General features: G+C 33.9%; 1 protein-coding gene and 1 non-coding gene across 2 annotated transcripts in view; one reads left to right on the top strand and one right to left on the bottom strand.

Annotated features, from left to right (window-relative positions):
• Positions 1-27,526, bottom strand: part of STK33 (serine/threonine kinase 33) — a 116,465-nt gene that overhangs the window by 24,090 nt on the left and 64,849 nt on the right. Inside the window, exons 9-11 of the mRNA XM_049780662.1 lie at positions 23,076-23,188; positions 22,424-22,509; positions 5,712-5,912 (exon numbers count right to left, since the gene is read on the bottom strand). Of these exons, the coding sequence (XP_049636619.1) occupies positions 5,712-5,912; positions 22,424-22,509; positions 23,076-23,188 (400 nt within the window). The remainder of the gene's footprint in view (positions 1-5,711; positions 5,913-22,423; positions 22,510-23,075; positions 23,189-27,526) is intronic.
• LOC126019299 (small nucleolar RNA SNORA51) lies at positions 9,664-9,795 on the top strand. Its single transcript, XR_007499027.1, has one exon. It is a non-coding gene; the product is annotated as a small nucleolar RNA SNORA51 (small nucleolar RNA).

Raw genomic sequence — 27,526 nt, forward strand, 5'->3', positions numbered from 1 at the left:
TTATAGTTATACAAACCTAATACAGGTGGCAATAATAGCTTAAAGTCAAGATAAAAGATGAATGGGATCCAAATGAAGACATTTAGCATCAAAGCAATATTTGTTATAGCTTAGCACAATGAGCAGTTCTCCACAGGGAAAAGATATGCATAGCATATCCTAGCAGCACAGTCTCTAAGGGGAATGAAGAAAAGTCGGGCTTGCAAGAGCAAGGAAACAATTTGAAAATGTACACTAATATATTCCTTCAACTGAGTCTTGCTGTGTCTATGGTGAAACCCAAGCATTGTCCAGGAGAGGAGGTTCCAGTAGGAATAGAAGTAGGGGAAAGACATTTGTTGTTTATGGTAATTTCCAAATGAGCAACAAAAATGAGTAAAAATGAGAAACAAAGTATAGCCAAAAGTAACATATTAAGGAGCAAGTTAAGCAGGCAAGTTAAATAGATTCATGCCAGCACAATGAATTATCTATACCTGTATTAGTCGACTATTGAACCATTTCAGACCTATGTGTTTTGGAGTTTTCCATGATCATGAGGAGTACCTACAGAAACAGCATATATAGTTGTCCTTATGAGTATGAGTTAATCTCAGTGTGACAATGCAAAGCACAATTAACAACAAGAAAATGTACTTGAGGCAAAGTCTGGTAGAAACCAAGTTCAAGAATCAAATTGTCCTTTCCCAAGAGACAGGACATGCACTTAATGATCACAGCAATAAGTTGTGACAACACATGTAAAATGTTGCCAACCAGGGAGATTCTTAGAAACTAAGTACCAGAATTTTATTGGGAGCTAGAGATAGGTAGTGATAGGTAGGCTCTGCATTGTACCTATCAAATTCCCAGACTGCCAAACTAAAACTAGGTGTTCAGCACACACTATACTGTTACTATAAAGTCAATGTAGAAATGATTCACTCTTAGAAGTTAATGGTTGCAAGTCTTTCAAAATCTAAGTTCCCAGTAAGCAATCCTGGGTTTTTTCAATGTTGAAAGCTGACTTTTTCAAGGCTGGTCGTTTAGGACTAGTATGTTAAGTCTTTTTTTGTATAATTATATAATAACTGCAAAAGTAAGATCTGTAAAATGCAAGATCCAATGATGAGATGCTCCTCCAACTCTAGCTCCATTGGAAGATATATTTTAAATGGACATTCAATATTATCCAGTTGTTCCCTGAATTCAATTGATAAGAAGTCACTAAGGAACTAATATTTAAAGGAATGTTACCACACTAAGCGAAGGTCTGCCACAATCACATTAGGATGAGGAACTGCTTGTAGGTGTTAAAGCCTTGGGTCTATCTGAGTTGGATATATAAAGGTAAAGAAAAAGGATATGTTAAATGCCAGCAATTTGAAACTAACTTTGCAAAAATGTGGAGTGAGATGAGCAATGGCATGATGCTGGCTGTATTTTTCCATAAAGTCCTATGCATTTGGAATTAAGGAACTCAGGTCAAAATGAAGGTGCTTAGTTCAAGTATAGTTGTTTCCTAACAAATCTTCATGTTTTAAATGTTAACTTTTCAAGGGCTCTGCCACTTATCTAAAAGTGTGATTACCTTGTTTTGGGAAATAAATCAAATCAGGGTTCTATATAGACTTATGAGATTCTCCAGAATGGCAATAGAATGAGCGACTAGGACATAGAACAGAGGCTAGGGTGAATACCTGGCATGTGCCTAGTAGGGTTTGATCCCCATCACAACTTGGCCTGCACTTTAGGGTGTGAGGTGCATCTCATCATTGGATCTTTGAGTGGAACCAATGGCCTGATTGCCTGATTGCCTGAGAACTGCCTGTGGTGACCCAGGTACCCTAAACACCACTAGGGAGCACCCCCACCAAAAGAAAAGAATGGTTGGGTCAGGGTGACAATAAGTATATCAAGTAGGGGATTTACTTTGCTAACCTGGATTGGATCCCTCAGTATCCCATATAATTCTTCAAGCCCTGCCAGGAGTAATTCCTGAAAAAAAGAGTTAGAAGTAACCCTTGGGCATTTCCAGGTGTGGCAAAACAAAACAAAACAGAAACAAATAATTGGGCAAGAAGTAAGCCCTGAACAACAGGTGTGACCAAAACAAAAATAAAACCAATACAATTATTAGTTGGAAATGCTAGGAGATTTCACTTGAAATTATAGCCAAATTTCAAATATTTAAATGAAAACTCATATACATTGCCTTAATTTAGTTTATATATAAATTATTTATATAATCACAGCAAATTATCCATGTAATCTAACTTAACAAATAAAAGAATTTCCCATGAGAAATATTACAGTGTTTATAGAATAATTTTAATAAAATTAAAACCTTACTCTTATTAACATTAATTATAATGTGGTTCCTGTGTGGATTCAAGAGTAAATGGCCAACTTTTTTCTGTTATTACTTTAGAACTTTAGAACTTATACTACTGCATTTACTGTTAATGAAGATTTGGAAAAAAATAAGTACTTTCTTAATATAAACTCAACTTCAATATAAGCAAAAAATAACATTAATTTGTAAGTATTCAGGAAATAATTCAATATGTTAAGTGCATAAAAAGTCTTCTTTTACTTTTCAAAAAAAAAATCTCTAAAAAGATAAGGTACTTCTTTCACAATATCAGAGCATGAAAAGTTTCTTGAAGAACCTCTACGACTAGCTCATATCTGTCTTGCAAGAATTCCTGCTAGGCTTTTCTAATAAATAGTTCTCCAGAGCCTGCATCAATGTTCCCAATGATTGGAAGGTAAGGTTTACTAACCATGGTCCAGCCATGTTTTATTTTCAGTTAGCTTAATTTTGTTTGGAAGTTTCTTACTATTAATAAATAGAAATATGTATTCTTATCATTCTAGCATCTAACTGTACCAATTCTAATTAACTCTTTTCCCTAGTTAAGATAGCAACTTGCATACTGCATGGCTTCCAGAGAAGTAGACGTGAGAAGCATAGCAAAGCAACAGAAAAAGATATTACAGGGAATGGGAGACGTAACACAGTGGGTAGGGCATTTGCCTTGCATGCGGCTGACCTGGTTTCTATCCCTGGCATCCCCTATAGTCTCCCAAGCCTGCCAGGATTTATTTCTGAGCACAGAGGGAGGAGTAACTCCTGAGTGCCACTGGGTGTGGCTCCAAACTCAAACCAAACCAAAACAAAAAAATGATTTTTTGAAGGATTCAGAAAGATATGTTTCAGAAGGATAGTTTATGTCAAATTTAGTGACAACCATAGCTACAATTCATGATGGTAAAAAGTGCATAGGCATGGGGCCGGAGTAGTGGCACAAGCGGTAGGGCATTTGCCTTGCACGTGCTAGCCTAGGACAGACCATGGTTCGAAACCCCCGCCATCCCATATGGTCTCCCAAGGCACGAGCGATTTTTGAGTGACCCCTGAGTGTCACTGGATGTGACCCCAAAACAAAAAAGCTTAGGCTTGTACATATATATATGTATATATGTGTGTGTGTTTATGCATACATATATGTATATATGTATACATATATATGTATATGTGTGTATTTATATGGGTATGTATGTGTATATGAGTGAATATATTTGTGTAGTGGCATGTGTACATGTGAGAGTATGGGTATTATGTGTGTGCATATATATAGTCATGTCATTAAAAATATTTTTGAACTTTATGTTTTGTAATGAAATGCAAACAAGGATTTTTAAGATTTTTGGTTTGGGCCATAAGGCTATGCTCAGAGCTTACTATTGCTCTGCACTCAGGGATTGTTCCTGGTGAGGCTTGGGGATCATGTAGGGTGCCAGGAGTTGAACCTGTTTTGGTCAAGTGCAAGCAAGTGGATGCTATTTATGCATGTATGTTGGTTTGGGAGTCAAATCTGGTCTGCTATGTGCAAGAAAAGTGCCATACTCACTGTACTATCTCTCCAGCCCTGGATACTACTTTTTAACAAGAATATAAAATATACAGCTTTTACAAGCATTGTAGGAACTGCTAACAGACTAGAGAGGATAAAGGGGATTCAAAAGATACCTTATATTATGGAAAAATAAGATTTTTGATATAATATGGAAAAATAAGACTTTTAATATAATATGGAAAAATAAGATTGTTGTTAAATATCTTAATGCCTAAATATTAAGATTACATATACAATTGACTATAAACTAGATGATAATCCCTATCAGTGCATCAAAACCAACCAGTAAGAGTTTTATACTAGGTCCCTTTCTGCAGGAATTGGTTGAGTCTTGGTGACTCAGAGGTGAAACAGTACCCACTGTCAGGAATTTAATTATTAAAGATGAGATAACACCAATTTAGATGTCATGCATATTTTAACCCACCTAATATTTAGAAACAAATGAAGTAACAAAATAGTCAACAAGCAATAAAAGTTTACTAAATCTTTTGACAATGACTTAATGTTTTCATGTGAGATATAATAATTTTCACAAATTTTCTTGTATTCTTTTTTGTTTCCTTTTTTCTTTATATATTAATAATTTTGCTCCCACTTATCTGGAAACAGATGCATTATGATCAACTATGTTAACTATGTGATACATACTCTTTAAATAAATTTACAAAAAGAAGAACCAAACATGTCCTTTAGACTTTAAGGCAACAATGAGAACAGTTTAGGGAAAAAGTCTACAAACAGAAACCAAATAAGAGGTTTTCTGGGCAAATAGTCATAATATTCAGCTAATAACAGAATAAAATCTAGAATTAATCAAAATGTTACCAAATTTTAGTTACCCAAAATAATAAAACCATATTCTTTTTTGCTCATTTGTTTTTGGGTTATACCCAGCAATGCCTAGGGGTTACTCCTGGCTGTGCATTCAGGAATTAAACCTGGCAGGCTCAGGAGACCATATGGGATGCTGGAAATTGAGCCAAGGTCAGCTGTTTGCAAGGCAAGCGCCTACCCACTATGCTATTGTTTTGGCCCCGGAAACCAGATTCTTATATTATGTGATAAAATTATAGTTGCTTATAAAATTAGGATCAAATAACTTAATAAACTACTAAGTCTTTTTCTGGGTAATTAATAAGCCCATATCAAACTGTAGAGTCTGACAAATCACAAAAAGGATTATCTTTGACTACAGGCCAAATTTAGCTTACCATCTGTTTTTGTAAACATAGTTTTACTGAAATAGAATGAAACTAATTTATTTATTGTTGATGGCTATTTTCTTTTTCTTTTGTTTTTCTTTTTGTTTTTCGGGCCACACCCGTTTGATGCTCAGGGGTTACTCCTGGCTAAGAGCTCAGAAATCGCCCCTGGCTTGGGGGGACCATATGGGACGCCAGGGGATCGAACCGAGGTCCTTCCTTGGCTAGCGCTTGCAAGGCAGACACCTTATCTCTAGCGCCACCTTGCCAGCCCCAAAGGCTATTTTCATTCTATTTCATCAGAATTGAGAAATTATAATTGACTATCATGGTCCACAGACCCTAAAATATTCAGTTTCTTCATTGGAAATGCTTATAGCTCCATGTACTATCATTTTAAGATTAAAATGTATTAATTCCAGATATTAAGATAAACATGTAGGTTATTTTTGTTAAATAATGAGTCTTAGTAGAGAGACCTTAACTTATTTTACCATATAGATTCTTCAATACAAACCAACTTTAGAAGAGACAGAGTTCCCCAAAAAATATTTAAAATGTAAATAATGTATTTTACCTTTTAGAGAAATGAAAAAATTCTTCCTACCTGATTATCTTCCTCTTCATCTGTAGGGCTAATGATATTAGGGTCATTTTCCTTGAGTTGGTAACTTTTCAATTTTTCTTCAATGGAAGACTCACTCTTTAGATCTGTTATACTTTCCTCATCACTTTCTGGGTTATTTTTCCACTCTTTCATCATTTCTAACACATTGGTCTGTCTCACTGAAGAAAGTGTATTGCCCTAAATAATAAATTTTAGTGTTAAAAAGCTTATAAATTTTAAAATTTTCATATATTTTACTAATATTTTGTCAATATTCAATATATCACATGGAAAAATTGTATCACTGGAGAAATAGCAAAACTTCCAAGTCCTTTAGAGAACATTACTGATACTGCCATGGTTCACATATTTGGGAACATTTCTTTTATAATATATATCCGAGTAGGGGGGAGATATCCAAAATTAAAATAATGCACTATGCTTGTACAAAAAACTAGGCAAAGGAACTTCCTGGATTTTAAACACCCCCTACACCTGAGTTTTAATAGAAATCAATAGGAAAGTTGAATATAAAAATTTCCCAAAAACTAATTAGATAGGACTAACACTATGGAAGAACCTGCAGATTATTAAAATGTCTAAGTAAGGAATTCTAATTTCAGTAAATTAACTGCTTTGAACAAGAATATATGTATCTGATTTGAAGGCCATTAGTTGACAGAAAGATTTATACATAATATGGTTGCTTGATTAGAACAAATTAACAAATGTAGTGATATTTTAATACCAAATATGACTATTATGTATCAAAATTGATCATTTAGTGACTTTTTAAATATCAAATATGACTATATTATATCAAAATGGATAATTTAATATGGTATATGTTTTTAAATGATATTTGATTTAGTGTATAAAGAAATGCATGTCTCAAATGATTTGTAATGAGTATGTAAAGCATTCAATTAAATCTAAATAATTTTGTTTCTAACTCTGATTAGCAGAGCAAGTTTGGCCACGATGTTTGGATCCAGTAGAAAAATAACTGTAATTAAAATAAAAAGGCTGAATGAGATATACTGAATGGCAATATTCACATATCATAAACCTAACAAAGAGTATAAAAATAACTCACAAAACTCAACAACAACAGAAACCAAACAACTCTATCAACAAATTGGGGCAGAGTGAACAAAATGGAGAGCTGGACATTTCTCAAAAAAAAAAAAAAAAGATATACAGATGGCCAGCAAGCATATGAAAAGAAAAATAAGCTCATTATCACTGACAGGCTCAGAAATGTAAATCAAAACAGCAACGAGTTGTTACTTCATACCAGTAAGAATCTAGTTAAGAAGGGCTGAGAACAAGTGCTGGTGAAGATGCAGAGAAAAAGAAACCCTTACATGCTATTGGTGGGCATATAAACTGGTTCAGCTTCTGTGGAAAATTATGAAAATTTATGTTTAAAATTATAAATGTAACTTATATGATACACAGCAATTCTACTCTCAGGTATCTTCCCCCAAATAAAATAATAATAGTAATAATAATACTAATAAAACATTGCAGAACTTTTATAGTAGCCAAGAACTAAAAATTAAAAAAAATTTTTACCTAATTTTGGAGGATAATTTGCAAAAAAATAAATACTGCAGCAAAAATTTTAAAGGTGATAACTCTGGAAGTGAAATTTGAATCTAATATAGAGGCAGTAAAGGAAGAAATAACAGGCTATGGAATGTTGACATACCACTCTGAGTAAATTTAAATATGCAAACAAAGGAACAGAGCATAGACAAACTTATCAACATAAATAAGGCAAGTGGTGAACATGCTCTTTTTTATTTGGTGGGGCGGGGTTGGGTCACACCTGGCAGAGCTCAGGGGTTACTCCTGGCTCTATGCTCAGAAATGGCTCCTGGCAGGCTCAGGGGACCATTTGGGATGCCGGGATTTGAACCACTGACCTTCTGCATGTAAAGTAAATGCTTTACTTCCATGCTATCTCTCTGGCCCCATGCTCTTAACAAAGTAATGCCCACACTAAAAAAAAATTGCCATTTCAATTTTCCCATCAAAGGCATTTGATCAATTTCGCTTTTTTGCTACCATATATGGGGCTCTCCACACTGTTGTGTTCATCTTCTGTTACACATCTGCAAAAATTCTTGGGAATTTTCTAAAAAGTGAAATTTCCTATTCTACTAGCTAAGTTTCTCTTGGGTTCTGAGTTCATGTTAGAAGCAGGTGATAGGGGTTGGTTAACTTGATATTTTTACCCCCATATGCAATAGTAGTATCCTGTTGCATTGATCCTTTTTTTCATAGTCATATTAAAATGCTTTTTTTGGTAGTTACTGGTTTTTTTTGTTTGTTTTTTACTGTTGTTTGGTTTGGTTTTTTTACGTTATGTTTTTCTTCCTTTTTTTTTTTTTCCTCTTCCAACAGTACCACACAACTTGAATCATCTTGTTCTGCCTCATGAATTGAGAGGGAAAATAAAAATGAATGGTGCCAGGACCAAACAGCCATATGAACATTGAGTGGAAATAAAAAAATGATCAGTCTTAAACACCAAACTCAAAGGCAACAACAGAATTAATATCCTATCTACAACAAGCTATACACAGAGAGGAATAGTTACACTAGCACTCCAGGAGGGGGGGTAAAGGAGGGAGATATGGGACACATGCTGGGTAAAGGAATGGAGGGAGGACAACCCTGGTGGCCGGCATGGCCCTGATTCATTGTCACTATGTACCTTAAATATTACTGTGAAAGACTTGTTATTCACTTTGGTCACAATATAATTTTATTTAAAAAAACAAATAAATAAAAAATAAAATCATACACACACACACACACACACACACACACACACATACACACACCAAAAAAGGGGAAATCTTACTCAGAAAGAAGTTCTTATCTAATACAATAGGGACTCCTAAATTTTTTTATTGCAGTGGGGTTTTTCACACTGAGCCTGTGTCATAGTGACATGACCTAGGCTTCAGTCAATCAGACATCGGCCATTCACCCCCAAACCTTGGTTCCTATCTTTGGAACTGCACAGTTTTCTGCACCAGCACCATGAATCGAACTTTTTCTGGGGAAGGCCCAAATGCTGCCCTGGCACCAACGTGCTCCAGATAACTTGGAAACAGCAACAACTTGCTTTTAGGGTGGGTTTCGTTGCCTCACCACCTAATGTTGAGATGAAAACAGAAGATGCTTCATTATACCCTGATTTCATCATAGGATCTGTACAAAAACAAAGATCTCTAATTACTGAAGCCTGACTGTGACAATCCTGATTAAGGAGAACTTTTTCTGAGACCATTAAGAAAGACTTTGGGTCTAGCAACTTAGTATGCCTGGAAACTGAAGTTGGTCTTATGACAGGATGCTTCATGGGTGAGGACACCTATATATATATATATATATATATATATATATATATATATATATATATATATATATATATATATATATATATATATAAAATTTTATATTTTCTCCAACTTTGCTGCACCTATGCAAAAAAACTGCCACTTTATTTTTTTATCTTTTAGATAGGAGCTTTTTCATAGAACCTTGGGACATGAACTACTCTGTACTACCTCATATTTCTGCATTTTTCTATAAAATTAAGAAGTTTCAGAAAAAAAAGTATGGGGCCAAGGCCAAGTGGTCTTAAGTGCATTGGTGGAGATTAAAAGAGGACAGAATTTATACACATGCATGCACACACACACACACACACACACACACACAAACACAATCCTTCACCAGTGCAACATTCCCATGACCAATATCCCAAGTGTCCTTTCTCCTCACCCCACACAGGCCTGTACTCTAGACAGGCTTTCTATCTATCTATCTATCTATCTATCTATCTATCTATCTATCTATCTATCTATCTATCTATCTATCTATCTATCTATCTATCTCTCTCTCTATATATATATAAAAGAAAAGATAAGGCCTCCCAATTCTTACCACAGGCTGTGTTCTTACACTGACTGTATAGAAAGAGGAGGTACAGTAAATGCACCCCATATACACCTCAACCCAGGCCCTTTGCCTGATCTGTATTGTGAATCGGGTGACAAAAAAAAAAAGGACAGAACTAAATATCCAAGGCAAAGTCAACAACAATGAAAACAGGAGATCCAAACTCTAACAATTTAAACTTAAAATGAGCCTGTTATATTGGCATTCCAAGGGACAAAGGGTGGTGGTATAGATTATACTCTGGGAACACTGGTGGGGAGGGAAGTTGACACTGGTGGTGGAATTGGCCCTGATTCATTGTATATCTGAAATCCAACTATGAAAGACTTTGTAAATCACAATGGTTTCAATCCCTCCAGCCCCGTCTTTTATTGTTTTGTTTTTGTTAATAAAATAAAATTGTTTAAAAAAAATGAGTGAGGGCCAGAGAGATAGCATGGAGGTAAGGTATGCCTTATATGCAGAAGGATGGTGGTTTGAATCCTGGCATCCCATATGGTCCCCCAAGCCTGCCAGGAGTGATTTCTGAGTGTAGAGCCAGGAGTAACCCCTGAGCGCTGCCAGTGTGACACAAAAACAAACAAACAAAAAAAACAAAAACAACAACAAAAAGAATGAGTGAAAGTTCCTGGTTGCAGAATATATAAATAATTTTTAAAATTATAGACATTTTCCACAGTTTTTGTACCAAGTAATACTCCCAACAGCAATGACTAAGAATTTTTTTTATCATAGCCATTTCAACAACTGTTATTGTTAGACTGCTAAATATTTGGTTACTTTCAGTGAGATAATGACTTGTAGATGCCTGATAATTAATACAATTCAACTATAGTCACTTATTTATTAGTCAAATGTGGGTCCTCTGATGTGCAATACCTTGTCCTATCAGTTGCCCATTTCTATTTAGTGGTTTATCTTCTTTGTGTTGATTAGTAAGAGTTACCTAAATTTCATGACACTAATCTTTGTTGATTATTTGGAATACAAAAGTCTTTTCCCAGTTTATAAGCATCAAATTTCCCTTGCTATTTTATGAGTAGAATTTCCTAAAATTGGTATAAGTTAAGTTATACATTATTTCTTTCATTTCAATGCTTTTGATATCTTACTTACAAAGAACTTTTTACACACTCCAGGTACAAAAGATATTTTCCTACATTTTCTACTAAAAGTTTTGGTTTTAACATACAAGTCCTAATTCATTTGAAGTTGTTTTATGTCTATGGTTTCATATACCAATACTATAATGTGTTTTTGTTTGTTTTTGGCCACACCTGGTGATGCTTAGGGTTACTCCTGGTTCTGCATTCAAGAATTACTCTTGGTGATTCTCAGAAAATCATATGGAATGTCAGAAATTAAACCCCAGTTGGGGGCATGAAAGGCAAATGCCTTAGCTGCAGTCTCATCTCTCCAGCCTCCAATATCACTTTTTCTATATGGATATACACTTATCCCTGTTTCATTTATTGAACAGCCTCTCCATTTCTCACTAATATGACATAAAACTAACATATAAATGTTCTAATTATTCATTAATTAACTTCCATACCATCTATTTTGTTTTTTCAAACATGGTTTATTATTACATCATTACCACACTGTGCTAATTAATATAGGCTTATCAGTCTTAATGTCTGGTAAAGCAAAACATTAAGAGACACCTTGGTTAATTTTTACCCCTTATACTTCTTTATAAATTTTAGAGTTTGGAAAGCTTTTGGAATTTTGAATGATACTATATTGGATATGCATATTAACATGGGAAAACAAATTTTTACGTCTACCATTCTATGATTATGGTATATCTTCATTTATGAGTAGAATTTCTTATTTTAATCACAAGGATTTCCAGTCAAATGCCATAACTGCCCCCTGAGATCTCACTTAAATAAGATCTTAATTTTATATAGGATTAGTCCAAGATGTTTTATCATATTAAAAACAATTTTATATAATATCTTTATCTTTATTATATTTCTATTGTTTATTGCCAATGAATAAAAATAGACCTTTGTATTTCAATCTTTTCTCCCAGCTTTATTGAGATCTCACTAATACACATTATGTACATTACTGTAAAGAATGTTTTCTTTGGGGGGGGGGTTGAACCATAGCCAGTAATACTCAGAACTTACTTCTGGCTCTGAATTCAGGGATCACTGGCAGATTGGGGAAGGAAATCATATGGGATGCTAGGAATTGAAACTAGGTTGGCTGTGTGCAAGGCAAGTATCCTACTGTTGTACTCTGACCCCTATACTTTTATAATGGATGTACATAAATTATAAACCCAGCTACTTTACTCATATTTCCTATTATTTAAAAAGTTGTATTATAACTTCATTTTATATTACTGCAAATAAAAGTTTTACTTTTATTTTACAATTCTCTTATCACTATTTTTTTAAACTTATATTGAATAAAATCATAATGTTGGGTCTGAGAGCTAGTATAATAGGTAAGGTTCCTGCCTTGCAATGAAGCCTACCCAGGGTTTGATCCTGGCATCATATATGGTCCTCTGTGCAAAGAGTAGAATGACCCCTAAACACAGTAAGGAGTAAGTCTTATCTTAGACTTTCTCTTTTGGGAGGGTTGGGTGGACGGATAAAAATAGTGGTTACTTACTCTTTTGTTTGTTTGTTTTGGGGATCACACTGGGCGATGCTCAGGGGTTACTCCTGGCTATGCGCTCAGAAATGACTCCTGGCTTGGGGGACCATACGGGATCGAACCACCATTTGTCCTATGTTAGCGCGTGTAAGACAAGCTCCCTACCACTTGGACACCGCTCCGGCCCCATATGACTCTCTATTTTGAAAACAATGTTTCTCACATTTCTATTTAAAATTATATTAGCTATAATATTTTATCAAATTAAGAAAATTTTTCTCTTTCTAGTTATGTATGCATGTTGAGTTTTATTATGTTTTATTTGAAATCACCATATGCCTTTTTTCCTAATGTGTTAATGTGTAAATGCATTTTCAGATTTCTTTAAATTGAATAATCATTTTATTCCTAGGAAAAATATAATTTGGTTATGTGATATTATCTTATCAGCATAACTGGATCCAGTTCACTAATACATAAGGTTTTCAAATGTAAAATGAAATGGATTAGTTTCCTTTTTCATAAGTTTTTATAAGTTTGGTCTAGTTTTATATTACTCAGGTATATATAATTAGAATAAATTAGGGGAAATTCTAGGAGGACAATTTTAAACTTTAAGTGAAAGTTTGGTATAAATACTCTGAAAATCTGGGCCTAGTATGTTCTTTGTAAAAGATTTTAAAACTACAAATTTAATTTATTTCTCTTTCAATCTTTTTTATCCTGGTCAAAAGAAAGGGCATTGGAAAACTTTAAGTATAGAAAGACATAATTTGATATATATCCAAAAAATGCCATGTGGGATTTGATTTATATTTGGTTAAGCAGAATTTTTTTAATATAATTTTTATTTTGATCATAGTGGCTTACATATTGTTGACAATAATATTTTAGGTATATATTTACATAAAATCAGGGGGGATTCCCATCCCTAAATTGTCCTCCCTACACCTCCGTTTTTGTCCTACCTCCCATTTCCTCTTCCCTCACCCCCAGGGTGTCTAGAATATGTGGTCCCCTCTGTATCTAACCTACTACTTAGTAATCTTGCATCAGTTTGGTCTTGATGCCTCCCTTATTTCCCCCTCTAAGTGGGGGCAGGGCTAGCTAGTTCAAGTTGCGTGGTTTTGCCTGAAAAAGAGAAAATAAATAAACTGGGGGTAAAAGTCTAATACCCCGAAAATGGGCAGAATCCTTCTAGAGGTTCTCATCATCGATTTGGGAAATGAATGAGAGAAAGAAGGTGAAACACTCCACCAGTACCAAAAGAAGTGTCAAATATCTAGTGAGGACTCCAGCTATATCGATAAGCACCACAAAAGACAGATAAACAAAACAAAACAAAACAAACAAAAAACAAAAACAAACAAAAAAACAAACAAAAAAACACGCCGTGGTCTTGAAATAAGAAACATGGCGTAGCACATATCGAAAGAAAAGAAAGGAAAAGAAAAAAAAATAAGGATAATTGGGGACAACAATTTCAATAATCACATCCAAACAGAGAAATCGACCAAAATAGCTAGGTAAATAAAAATAATAATAACAATAATAAATGAAGGTAATATATATATATATATAAATGTCCAAGGTTTTGTGTTTTTTTGTATTTTTGTTTTTTTCCCTCCTGCCCTGGCACAGTAAATATTGGGGTCGTTATTAGCTATTGGTTTTTAATTTTCAGAAAGGAGAAACTTTCATTCTATTTATTCCATATAATTTTTGCTTATACTTGTTTGCCTAGTGAAATTAGTACTTTGCATAATTGTGTTTTATCCCTTTCCCATAAACTAAAGTTTTTTGATGTTTATGTTCAGATGTTATTGATATATATGATACTACACACAGGTGTACAAAAATAATTTATATTAGTATTTATAAGGAAATATAACAACAATAGAAATTAACATTCATCACCACTTACAGTTACAGGTTGTTTTTTGGTTTTTGGTGGGCTATTTTTTTTTTTTTTTTGGTTTTTTTTGGTTTTTGGGCCACACCCGGTAACGCTCAGGGGTTACTCCTGGCTATGCGCTCAGAAGTCGCTCCTGGCTTGGGGGACCATATGGGACACCGGGGGATCGAACCGCAGTCCGTCCAAGGCTAGCGCAGGCAAGGCAGGCACCTTACCTCTTGCGCCACCGCCCGGCCCCTGGTGGGCTATTTTTTTATCTTTGTTTTGTTTTGTTTTATTTTGGAGCCACACCTGGCAGTGTTCCTTGTTCTGTATTTAAGAATTACTCCTGGCAATACTCAAGGGATGCCAGGATGAAATTCAATCAGCCATGTGCAAGACAAACACCATACCTGCTGTACTATTGTTCTGACCCCAAGCTACAATTTTTTTTACTTATGTTGAAAACTTGTAAGATTAAATCTTTTAACAAATTTAAGACATAAAATCCATCTCCTAGTTATATATATACCATATAATTACATTTTATATCTCAACTAATATACCTAAATGATTCTACTTGATTCTACTCTTTATTTCATATTCTTGCTTAAAATTGTTAATACATCTTCCCTTATCTCTGTTACATTATCTTATCTCTTTTATTTCCTCTGTTTACTTTTAAATCCTGTGTTCTTTATTTTTTTAATGGCATTAAAAGTTGGACTGTGTGCTTATTTTTCATTATAGGATATGGATCTGAATTATATTCAGATCTTTATATCCAGATCTTAGTCCTAGAAATTTAAGGCAGAGAAGCAGGGAAACCCTCCAACATCAAAGAAGGACCTCAGTTCCAGGCTTTACCTTAGTTAGCTTCCTCCTCCTAGAAAAATTATGAAAGAGGAAACACTCCTAAAAGTGGAACAAACTCACCAATTCTAAGCTGTGGAGGCCAATAAATAAGAAGTCAATACCTAAAACTATCTAATCCCCTTTATTTTCTTAGCTACTTAAGAAGTTTCAGTATAGTTCTGATTGTATGTCACTTTTAGAATCCTATAAGGGAATTTGGATCAATGCTCCAAGATAAAGAGAAAGAATCAAAGGTGTTGTTGGGTTGATATTGTCCTATTTAATTTTTGCCCAAGCTAAATTCTCACTCATTATACACATCGCATCAAGCTATCCCTTTATATTTCCAGAGACTTCTTACACTGTTGTCTGAATTCTGGTATCATGAAGTGAATCTCTAAAGTTAGTCTAGGTTTAATTTACAGCACTAATTCAGTATGATATCTAACTGCTTTTCACTAGGTGGTTTTGACATATAAATTAAGCAGATTCAAAGAAACAATGGACTAACACTACAGTATCAAAACTCCATTCATTTTTAACTACTGTATTTTTTGGCGTATAAGACGACTTTTGAAACAAAAAAAGTCAACCAAAAATTAGGGGTCGTCTTATATGCCGAGTATATTCCGAAAAATATTTCAATATGCCGCTAAACGAAAATTGTCTGAATATTGCCACAAAACGAATTTTCCAACTCGATCCTGCACCAATCACTGCAAGGCTGCTCGGACTGCCTCTCTAACTCAGCCAATCCAAGCTGGCTTTTGATGCATGCAAATTATACAGTGTTCTGTACCCAAATCTACACTGTAAAAAGCCTGCTCAGATTGGCCAGAGTCAGAGAGGACGTCTATTACAGTATAACCTTTGGACCTTTGCTTGTTGTGATTGGCTCACTGTGGAAGATACAGTTGCAGAACAGGAACATTCTGTCTTATATAGCAAATATAGGCCTAAACCTATGTCTTAACTGTAAAATTAGAGGGTCATCTTATACGCCAGAAAATACGGTACTTAATAAGTCAAGGTCTAGAGCACAGTAATTCTAATCTGTCCTAGAGTGTAATTTCTATTACTTCCCTATAGATCATATAAGGCTCTAGAAAAATTACCTATTTTTGGATATACTTATATTTTGTTTTGTTTTTATGCCTTTGTGAAGTTCTTTTCATATAGAATAAATCTTACCATGACTCCAACATTGATTTCTACTTCTACTTATTCTTATTCTTCTTATTTGGGTGGGTGGGGGGCACAACCAAGCAGTGGTCAGGACTTATTCCTAGCTCTGTACTTAGGGAATACTCCTGATAGGGCTCAGGGGACCATTTGGGATGCTGGAGGTTGAACCTGGCTCAGCTGCATGCAAGGCAATTATTTTAACACCTAGACTGTATTTCCACACCTCTACCTACTTTTTAAGTAGTTTGCATAATCCTCTCAAAGAAACCATCTGTCTTTGGGAGCTAAAAATATAGCACAGTGACTAAGAAACTTCCCTTGAATGTGGAAAACTTTAGGCTTTGATCCCCAGCACCACAAAGTCCGGAGAACCTCCAATAGTGATTCCTGAGTTCAGAGTCACCAGTAAACACTGGGTACTGCTACGTGTGGCCTAAACCTTGCCCCCTCCAAAAAACAACAGTAACAACAACAACTACTACTACTACTACTACTACTACTACAACTACTACTACAACACAATATTTTCTATTCATCACATATATACACATACACACACACTTATATATACACACATACAATATAAACTCATTGACTGCGTTTTTTATTTTAAACCCTTTATGAGATTATGAGAAGCCTTTTGGTAGGAATTGTGCTAGTTTTTTCTTGGTAAGCTTTATATGACACAAAAATAATTCAATAAAATTGTTTAATTATTAAATATACACACTTAATTTTAACCTAAAAATCTTCAACTATCCTGGTTTGGAACTTTCTTAGATTAATTTGTATAAAAATATCAAGCAGAGATCTAATAACATATCCACATATAATTAATTTAGAATTTAATATGATCAATTAATAAAGGTAATAGTTTTAATAGATTTAAGATTAAAATGTTCAGAATAATAAAGTAGTCAACAACTTGTTAAGTATCAGGCATTTTCATACTCTAATGTAGATAAGGATACATGAAGGCAAAAGGTCAAAGGCTAATTAACAAATTTGAACAATAACTTGTACATTTATGAACAATGGTCTTATTCACATATTAGAACTATTCTAAAATTAGATCAATTTACAATTTGATTACAAATGGCTTTGCCAAATAATTTGAAGTTAATTCTTCAAGAGAGGGACTATTCTGTTCAGCTATATAATACAATATATTTGATTTAAAAATACATTTAAAAATAGTAAAATCAATAAACTTTAAGTGATTGTTACTACATGAAATAAACCATCTTGCAAGATTGATGCACTATAACACTTTCCTCTATTTTAAAAGTATCCTATTGTTCTTCACTATCATCTTAGCTTAGGACATCAGTCCTTTGCAATTATATCTCCCTTCCTTAAAATTTTATTTCTTCCTAGCATCTTGTCTGCCAGGCAAATAAACTTTCTGAGTCACACTTGCTTGCCTCTGTCCTTTTGGTCATTTGACAATTTCTTATGTGATTTATCAATTTTCTCTTGTACTATGTTATGTAACTTCTTTTTTTCTATATGCATATATTTCATATATTTATGTATTGTTATTTATTAATCTAGGATAGGGCCTTAGTACTTGGCAAGTACCAGAATGAATAACAATAACAATAATAAAATACCACTAATGGAGCCCAAATATGGAAATTTTTTTGACAAACTATAGATGAAAAATGCTTCCTGAACTTAAAGCAATGATTTGCAAATATAGCTGGACAAAAATACAACTGATAAATTTGTTTAAAATGCAAATTTTGGGATTTTGGGAGCGGGAAAGGGGCAACCATAATGCGCTCAGAACGTACTCCTAGCCTCTATACATACAGGACCACTCCTGTTATTCGGATGACCATATTGGATGCCAGGTACAGAACCCAGGTCTGTCATGTGTAAGGAAAGCATATATTTGTGTACTGTATTATCTATCTCTCTGTCTCCTAAAAATGCAAATCTTGGTGTAAGTTGTCACAGGGGATCTAAAAGGATGCCAAGAGGCAACAGTAATTATCTGGTAAGAATGAATAAATTTTTAAATCACTGCTAATAAGCAAGCCAAAAAGGAAGAAACTATAAGATATAAAAACATATATAAGAATTATAAGTAGAGTCCTTGCAATGAGATCATCACCAAACAAGTTCTTTCTAGGAAAGTCATATCTTGTCTGTTTTTTCCTTATATCTAATCTTTGATTTTTGAAATCAGGATAATAAGCATTTAAGTTCCATTCACTTAAATGTACATAAAGAAACAATAGTTATTTTTCTCAGAATATTTTTTAGATCAGGAACTGTGCTTTCAAATTCACAATACATGAGCTAAAATATAGCAACTTTTATCCAATAAAGCACTTTGAAAAAGTCTCTGTGCATTAGGTATTGAAAGAGATAAGCTCTGTAAAGCAGTAAGGCACTGAGAGAGTGAACACATTTTCTTTAGGTTATTTCATAGTATATAGAAAGTTATACTTCAAATGGTTAAGAATAAAAGAATTTTGCCTCTTAGAAGTATATTAAATTCCAGTATTCTAAACTTTATATACTCAGCTCCTTAGGATAGTCCAATATAGTACACACTATCTGTCGTTCCTTCATCCATTTGGCAAAGACGGCATAGAGACAAATGTTACAAAGGCTTAAAAATGGAGACTTCTGGAAAAATGACCAAAGCCAGAAATAATTTTTTGCTAATTAGAAAACAAATAATTAAATGGCCAAATACAAATGTTATGTGATGTAGAAAAGAGATGGATTGCTAAGGCACACCATCTGTTTTACAGTTTTTTGATCTTGCAGTGCTACAAATCAAGTGCTACAAAAACAATTCTTATTTTTCTGTATGCTAGCTCATTTGTACAATGACTTTAGAGACCAGAAATACTTATTTTAGAGAACCATTTGAGAGATCAACATTTATATAAGACAAAAATTATAACTAACTTTTGAGGGAAGATTATTTTTCAGTCCTTAAAAGATATTCAAAAAATAATTAGGAATTTCCAAAAAGAAATCAAACTCATGTGAAGAATAGCATCAAAATAAAATAAAATAAAATGCAGTATGATACTGTATCAAAATAAATGTATGATATCTGACCTTCATGGTCAGCATAAACCATTCTACCTGCCCATCTAAAGGAAACTCCTTATTTTTATCTTTATATCTTACTAGCATTTACCTGGGAGCCTATCTCAAACATTATTTTTTTCATCATTTAACTTCCCTGGCATTTCTTTTAATTTTCCTCCCTTTTAATTAGATTCAATCACTAAGTTTTCCTCTTCAAAATATTTCAGTATATAGGAGCGAGAGAGATAAAACAGTAGGTAGGGTGCTTGCCTTGAATGTGGCCAACCTAGATTTGAGCCCTGGCATTCTATATGATCCTCAAGTCCTTCAGGAGTAATTTCTGAGTGCAAAATTAGGAGCAACCCCTGATTACCACTAGATATGGCCCCCAAACAAACATTAAAATTGCAGAATTTAGGGCCTCTTCTATTATCTAGTTGTATCTTTTTAATTTACCTCTTCAGTCTATAGCTTTATATATACTCGAGACTCCCAAGTTCATCCAGCCAGTTCAGACTTCTCTAGTTCCCAGACTCAATTATCCAGTCAATATCTCTAGTAGGATGTCACACAGACAGACTGAATTTAGCAAGTTTAATACAAAATTCTTTTTTTTGTGGGTGTGTGTGGTTTTTGGGTCACACCTGGCAGTGCTCAGGGGTTATTCCTGGCTCCAGGCTCAAAAATTGCTCCTGGAAGGCACGGGGGACCATATGGGATGCCAGGATTCGAACCTATGACCTCCTGCATGAAAGGCAAATGCCTTACCTCCATGCTATCTCTCCGGCCCCTCAAAATTCTTGATTCCCCATCCTTCCTCCAGAAAACAATTCTTGTTTTTCTTATGATCTTTCATATCTCCTGTCAATTGCACCATTCCCAACTAGCTTCTAAAGCCAAATTCAAAAGTTAATTATCTTCTGAATTACTGACTTATTCTTCTACTCTTATTCTCATGGCTTATAAAGCATGAAAGTCTGACAACCTATATCTAAAAATAAATGTATAGTTATAGAAAATATATTATATAAGCATGACTGTAATTTATATATGGTGTATGTAATATATTTATAATAAATATGTGAATAATATTTAACCATATATACCATCCCCCTCTAATTAATTATACTGTCTAGGAGTCACTTCCACTTAGATCTCATTGAGTACAACAAAAACTAGCAAAGATAGGGGATAATTATAGAAAAAAAAAGTCAGACAGCAATATTTCCAGTAAAGTCAGGATCTCTATTACCATAGAAGAAAAGAGAATAAATATTGAGAAGTAAACATAAGCCTCTTCCAGAGCTCCATAATGTATTTAGAGTTCCATAATTGTTATAACAAGGTAATGTTACAACAAGGTAATGTTCTAAATACAGGGATACTAAGATAAGTAAGACACAGGACCTTTGCTCAAGACACTTAGTCTAATGGGAAAAAGCAATATCTAAATCAATAATTACTCAAGATTCAAAGCAAGGCCATTGTCATTTGTAAGAGACCTTGACTTTTTGAGTCTTTAAAGAATTCCAAGCATTCAAAGGGTTGAAAGAAGAGTGTTTTATAATTTCAGTGCTTAACGTAAATAAGCTACACAAATTACTTCAATATTTCACAGCTTTACCAATGAATATTTCTCAACTCTAGTCGATTGAGCATGATAATTTCAGGACTTGGAAATAAGTTTTTTTAAAAAAGCCAAAACCTTGAAATCTCAAAAACCTTAAGTCTTATTTAGACTTTTATAAAAAATAAACAAACATGACCATGCTGATAAACACACTTGCTATATCTGCACTCAGCCAGCTCCATTGATTCACTGTTCCAGAAAGAGATGTAAAGCAAGACATGAAAAATTATGGCTACACTGGCCACACACTCACAATCTCACTAGATGAAGGTGGGCCAACTCCCCACATTGCCAAAGCTAAGTCTGCTGCACCCATCAATCACTGCTTTGCCATTGGTCTTGCTTCAGCACTTCTTTACATTCTCTTCAGAGACATCAATCTAACCAAAACTCTAGGTATGCTGGTATTTCGGATGATACCCACCAGAACGTTTCTTGGAATAAGTGCACTCACTCCTCCCTCACCTTTCTCATACTTCACGAAGATCTAGAAGCTGAAAACACACCACAAAAAAGCTGCAATATCAGAAACAGTCCTTATAAATTCTTGGAACGGTTGGCTTCATTAACAGCTGCAGGACTATTCCACTTTTGAATAAAACTACCATGCCCATAAGAACACATCAATTTGGATGCCAATGTGTATCTGATGCGATCTAATGTTCAGAAACAAAAGAAGCAACAGAAGGGTCAACTAGCAACAAGAGCTTACTAAAACTTTCTGACAATGACCTCATTGGAGATATAAATTTTCATAAATGTTCTTGTTGCTGTGCTCTCTTTTCTCTTCTTTTATTTTTCATTTCATTTCTTTTTTGGGGGGGGCACACCCATTTGACGCTCAGGGGTTACTTCTGGCTATGCACTCAGAAATCGCTCCTGGCTTGGGGGGGACCATATGGGATGCCAGGGGATCGAACCGCAGTCCTGATCCTTGGCTAGCGCTTGCAAGGCAGACACCTTACCTCTAGCACCACCTCGCCAGCCCCTCATTTCTTTTCTTAATTTTGCTCTTATATGGAAACAAACATATTATAATCAACTAGCTATGTCAATTATATGATACATAATTTTTTTTATTATTTTTCTTTTTGGTTTTTGGGTCACACCCGTTTGATACTCAGGGGTTACTCCTGACTAAGCACTCAGAAATTGCCCCTGGCTTGGGGGGACCATATGGGACGCCGGGGGATCAAACTGCAGTCCTTCCTTGGCTAGTGCTTGCAAGGCAGACACCTTACCTCTAGCGCCACCTCACCGGCCCCGATACATGATTTTTAAATAAAGTAAATTAAATTAAAAAATAAACAATTGTGGAATATTGTAACAGTTTGAAAATACCTATTTTATTAATGTATAAAGACTAATTATAACTTGCAGAAAATGAAACTACGTGGCTACTTTAAGAAGACTATATGTAAACTACAAAATAAAAAAATGAACAATGAAGGTTTAACAGAAAGAAAAAGAAGTGCTACTGTAACTTACTGTTAACCATTGGTTATCTAGTAACTCCTTAGCTGTAATTCTGTGAGCAGGATCTACTTTCATAAGTTGTTTCAACACACTTTTTGCTGAAAATAAGAAAAAATCTTGAAACTATTATTTGACTACAATTAATATCATATATTTTCTAAGGATCTACTTTCGTAAGTTGTTTCAACACACTTTTTGCTGGAAATAAGAAAAATATTAAATAATATTGAAAATATTATTAACTATAATTAATATCATATATTTTCTAATTTAATTAGACCTCCCTGCGATGTGCAGGAAAGATGCCAATTATGTAGTTAAATATCTCAATTGTCTAAAACTTTAAAGCCTAAACTGATGTTTTATTGCATTTATTACCCTATTCACATGCTATAGTAAAAATTAATCTAGAAATTAGAAAAAACAATTTTCAATTTTTACTTTGTAATTTTTACTTTTGTTGGAAGTTTTGATTAGAACCATCAAAATGGAGATATCTTCACAAGTAAATGGTTTATTACTTTAATAGTAAGTAATAAACTGATTTATGGATAAGTAGATATTAAAATATTTGAATTATTGGATAAGTTTCTTACATTAGAAGGTACAGAAAGCTTCCTTATATCTACTTTCTACTTTAGTAGAAAAACACGTTTATACCTACCACTTTCACTGATGGAATCCCAGATTGGAGATTCAAAATGCAGTTCTCCTTTTCTTATTAATTCAAAGAGCTTATCTTCTGAGTTTGCCAAAAAGGGTGCTTCTCCACATAATCTACAATAAAGGCAATCATTTGCTTACATGTATAATAAGCAAAACAAGGAAATTAAAAATAAAATTTACACAGTGGCTCCTCTAATTTAAGTAAAGGTAAAGATGAGGTGGGTGCCTCTCTTGATGAAATGGGATCCCATGGAAGCAACATGCTTTTGGAGGAAATGCAAGGCTTTGAATACAGATATTCCTTGCTTAACAACCTACCTGTTTAGCGACCGCTCGCACTTATGACCATCTCTTCACCATTATTTTATTTTATTTTATTTTATTTTAAATGTCCTTTTCCCCTCTTGTATACTCTACAGTACAGTACTGTGGTTTTTGGTGCTTTAATGTACCTACTTTACTAACTTTATGTTCTGTAATACATCACAATATTGTGTGTAAATTACACAACCTATGCAAATTAAAACAAGTGAAAGTTTTCAGTTTGATCTTTCTTGTTATTTTACTTATTCAGAATATTTTATTGTCAAGTACTATGCATATACTGTACTGCTGTATACAGTACATGCAGTTCCTCACTTAACGACTAATTCGGTTAACGACCAAGCCATTGAAACAGAAGTTGGTCGTTAAGCAAGGAGTATCTGTACACTGAAATGTCCTCATCTGCCAATGACCCAATGCTCTTCCAGGTGGGGAAAGGTTAAAGGGTCTTAAAATACAGGCAGTGTAGGAGATGATGAAGTTCATAGTGGTAGTGGCAGATAAGAAAAAAGACAAAGGTGCTAGATGAATAATACGGTGGGTAGGGCATTTGCCTTGCAAGTGGCAAACTTGGGTTCAATCCTTGACATCCAATATGGTCCCCCAAGCACTGCCAGAAGGGACTCCTAAGAGAAGAGTCAGAAATAAATTCTGAGTACTGCCAGTGTGATACCCCCCCAAAATAATAAAGAAAACACATACTGTTGTAAGGTGCATAAAAAATTCATCCATATTAAAATAATATACAAGGATTAGTACAATGAAAATAAATGAAAATTAACTTTAGAATGTCTTTTAGCTTTGAGTCAGAGCCAAAATTTCTTTAAACTGGCCAAAACTCTTCAAAACTGGTCTACAAAACTAAGATGGTCTGGATAAGAAAAGTCAGATGATGATCTGTTATTTGATCTTTCTGTCTTTAAAGGTGAAAATTAAACATACAAAACATTCAACATTCGTAAAAAATGAGCTATGTGAATTTATGAATCCATGCGCTACGCTACTTGCATACTCTAATAAGGAACTATGTATGTTTCACATCTATTTTGGGGGGGTTGGATTTTGGGCCACACACGGTGATGCTCAGGGGTTATTCCTGCCTCTGTGCTCAGAAATCACCCCTGGCTTGGGGCACCATATGGGATGCCGGAGGATCGAACAGAGGTTAGCACATGCAAGGCAAATGCCCTACCACCTGTGCCACCACTCTGGCCCCTGTTTAGTATCTTTTTTAAGGAATTACAGTTCCTTAAAATTATAGTTCATAAAGGGCACTCACTGTAAAACTATGAATTTATATTTTGAGACATGATTATTCATTACCTAATCCTGCCCAAAATATAAACCACACACTTAAAGATTGAATCTATGTCTATGGAGCCAGAGGGATAGTTCCAGGGGACACGTCTTGAAGCCTACCAATCCTGTTCTTATCCCAAACACCACATATGGTCCTTGAGCACCTTCAGGGGTGATACCTGAACACAGTGCCAGAAGTAAACTCTAAGCACCATTGGGTGTGGTCTTTTCCCTAAAAAAAGTTGAATCTATGTTCAATAAATGCTACATTTCATTACTATGATTAGACCTAACATATAAGGATAACCCTACAAATAATATTTCCCCTGATGAAACCATATAGATGAACCTTGGACTCATAATATTGCATGCTTCATCTTCAAATCTTAGTATTATAATATTAAAAGAATAAAATAAAATAATTTCATTAGACTTCCTAAGTTCTAATCTATGGTACACAGTACTCTGTTTATTAATAGTTAAGGTTTTAGTGATATTTTAGTCATAGTTTAAAGTTCTTTAAAAATATTTACTATGAGAATTTATTGAATTATATCTAGTTATGTTAAGTATTTAACTTAATGATGATGGCAATGAGCACTTTACTAGTAATAATATTGCTTTATTCCTAGCAGTTTGTCAAAGCGCATAGGATAATATTTTAATTAATAAATAGCTTCTTATTAAAATCAGTATTTACTAAATTGTTCAGAAAATTCTTATTTTAATGTAATTTATTTATCTAGCTCATCCTGACCTTCCTCTTAGATCTTGCTTGACTTTCTATAGCTTCGTTTTAAAATACAATAAAAATAAAACCAGAAAAATGGTATTATGGACAATTACTATCTAGCATAACTATAGGCCAATAAAGGCCCAGCTCATTGGGTCTATAACAGTCAGCGCAATGCACATTCACCAATTTCTTAGATTCTCCTGCATTGCAAGTTATATTACTAGTATGCAATATAGCTTAAGGGCTATGTTTGAAAAATTCTACTTTTTTTTGTCCTTTCAATTTTACTTATACAAAAATGTATCTAATGGTTGGTCAATCAGCAGCATATGAAATTTTATGACAGCAATTTTCTGCACATTCAGAAAGGGAAATTCAAGATATGAAAAAATGCCTCTTAAAGTCTCCCTATTTTTTCTGTTATATTCATAGGAATCAAAACAGCAAAGAATAGCTACAATGAGGAGCATTTATTTAAATTTCACATTGAGCTGTATGTTTCATTATTTAATTAAATAGAATGATTTCAACGTATTGATAAATCAGAAAAAAACCCTTGGAGAAGATATATATGGATCCTTGATGAACAAAATTGTTAATTAGGTTACTGGGTTCAGGCAGATTAATAAATAGAAACTGGTTAAGTAAAAGGAAAGTAAAAGGTATCAGCATCATGATATGCAGTATTGCTCTGAAATATAAAAATTGAAATCATATCGTTCCTAAAAAGAGAAAAAAATGTTAATGTTATAAAATAGATTATTCTTACCAATAAATCCTACCTAAAAGGGCAGCAAACATATAAATTGTGTATTATTAAATTATGTACATTATGGTTGGCTTATATTATTTAGAAAGTACTGAGGGTATAAAATAAATTTAAAGTAGTTATATTTTTAATTCACGATTATGGTTCAGATTTTGATTCTAATTAACACAAAACAATGATCAAAAACTTTGTGGTTACACTTATACTTTACACAATCTTAGTGATGTGTTTAGGCCATTTAAGTAAAAGCTACAATCGTATTATTCAATTTCTACTGCCTGTGTATTCCATTTCACAGAATTATGAAAACGTAACTACTGTAATGCCAATATTTAGAAATGATCTGGAAGAGGTGGTGCACAGTGAAATCTACAATGTGGCCATAAAATTAATGTTGCATCAACATAAAAATGTTCAGATTCACCAAGAGGCAAATAAATGGTCACTAACTTTTCAAAACACCTCTTAGACAATTCACTTTAATTCAATTTAAACAACATATATTGAGCCCTGACTATATGTGTACTACAGAAGTTGCGGCTGCCAACTTCTGTATAAGAGAGCAGAGATGCAAAGATGAATAATTTATCGGTCCACTATGGAATTTAGAGCAAGGAAAACTGATACAATATACATTCTATGATATTTACATGATCATATTTTGATCTATTTTAATAGCTTCATGAGAACACTAAGAAGTTAATAATTTTTTACAAATGAACAAACCTTCTAAGTTAAATATTCTTATTTTTATCATTAATTTTGTTTTCAATGTAACTGTTTTATATACATTTTTGGTATGATTCTTGAAGTTCTTTGTTTTGTTTTGAGGCCACACCCAATGGTGCAAAGGGTTTACTTTTGCCTATTTGCTCAGAAATCATTCTTGATACTGCTTGGGGGGATTATGAAGAGCGCTGGGAATTGAACTCAGGTCAATTGTGTGTAAAGCTTTTTTTTTTTTACCTATTGTACTATATTACTGGACCCTATTATTTTACATTCTTTGTGTTGTATGAGAAAGTAAACAACACAAATACAGTAACACAAATACACAGTAATACAACAAATACTCTGTTGAGGTGGAATAGGAGTTAGAAAAATATTAGGCACTGGTTAAGCTGGGTCTACCCCAGGGAAAAGTTAGAAGAAAAGAAAATGAATCTCTGGGGCAGAATTGTATAAGCAAAACTGAAAAGGATTTCTCTAACTTAGTTAGAGAAATAACTACATTGTGAACTATCCTAATAATGAGAACGTATTAGGGAAATAGAAAGCCTGTCTAGAGTACAGGCAGGGGTTGGGTAGGGAGGAGGGAGAT

Source organism: Suncus etruscus, chromosome 9 (assembly GCF_024139225.1).
Source record: "Suncus etruscus isolate mSunEtr1 chromosome 9, mSunEtr1.pri.cur, whole genome shotgun sequence".
Lineage (NCBI taxonomy): Eukaryota > Metazoa > Chordata > Mammalia > Eulipotyphla > Soricidae > Suncus > Suncus etruscus.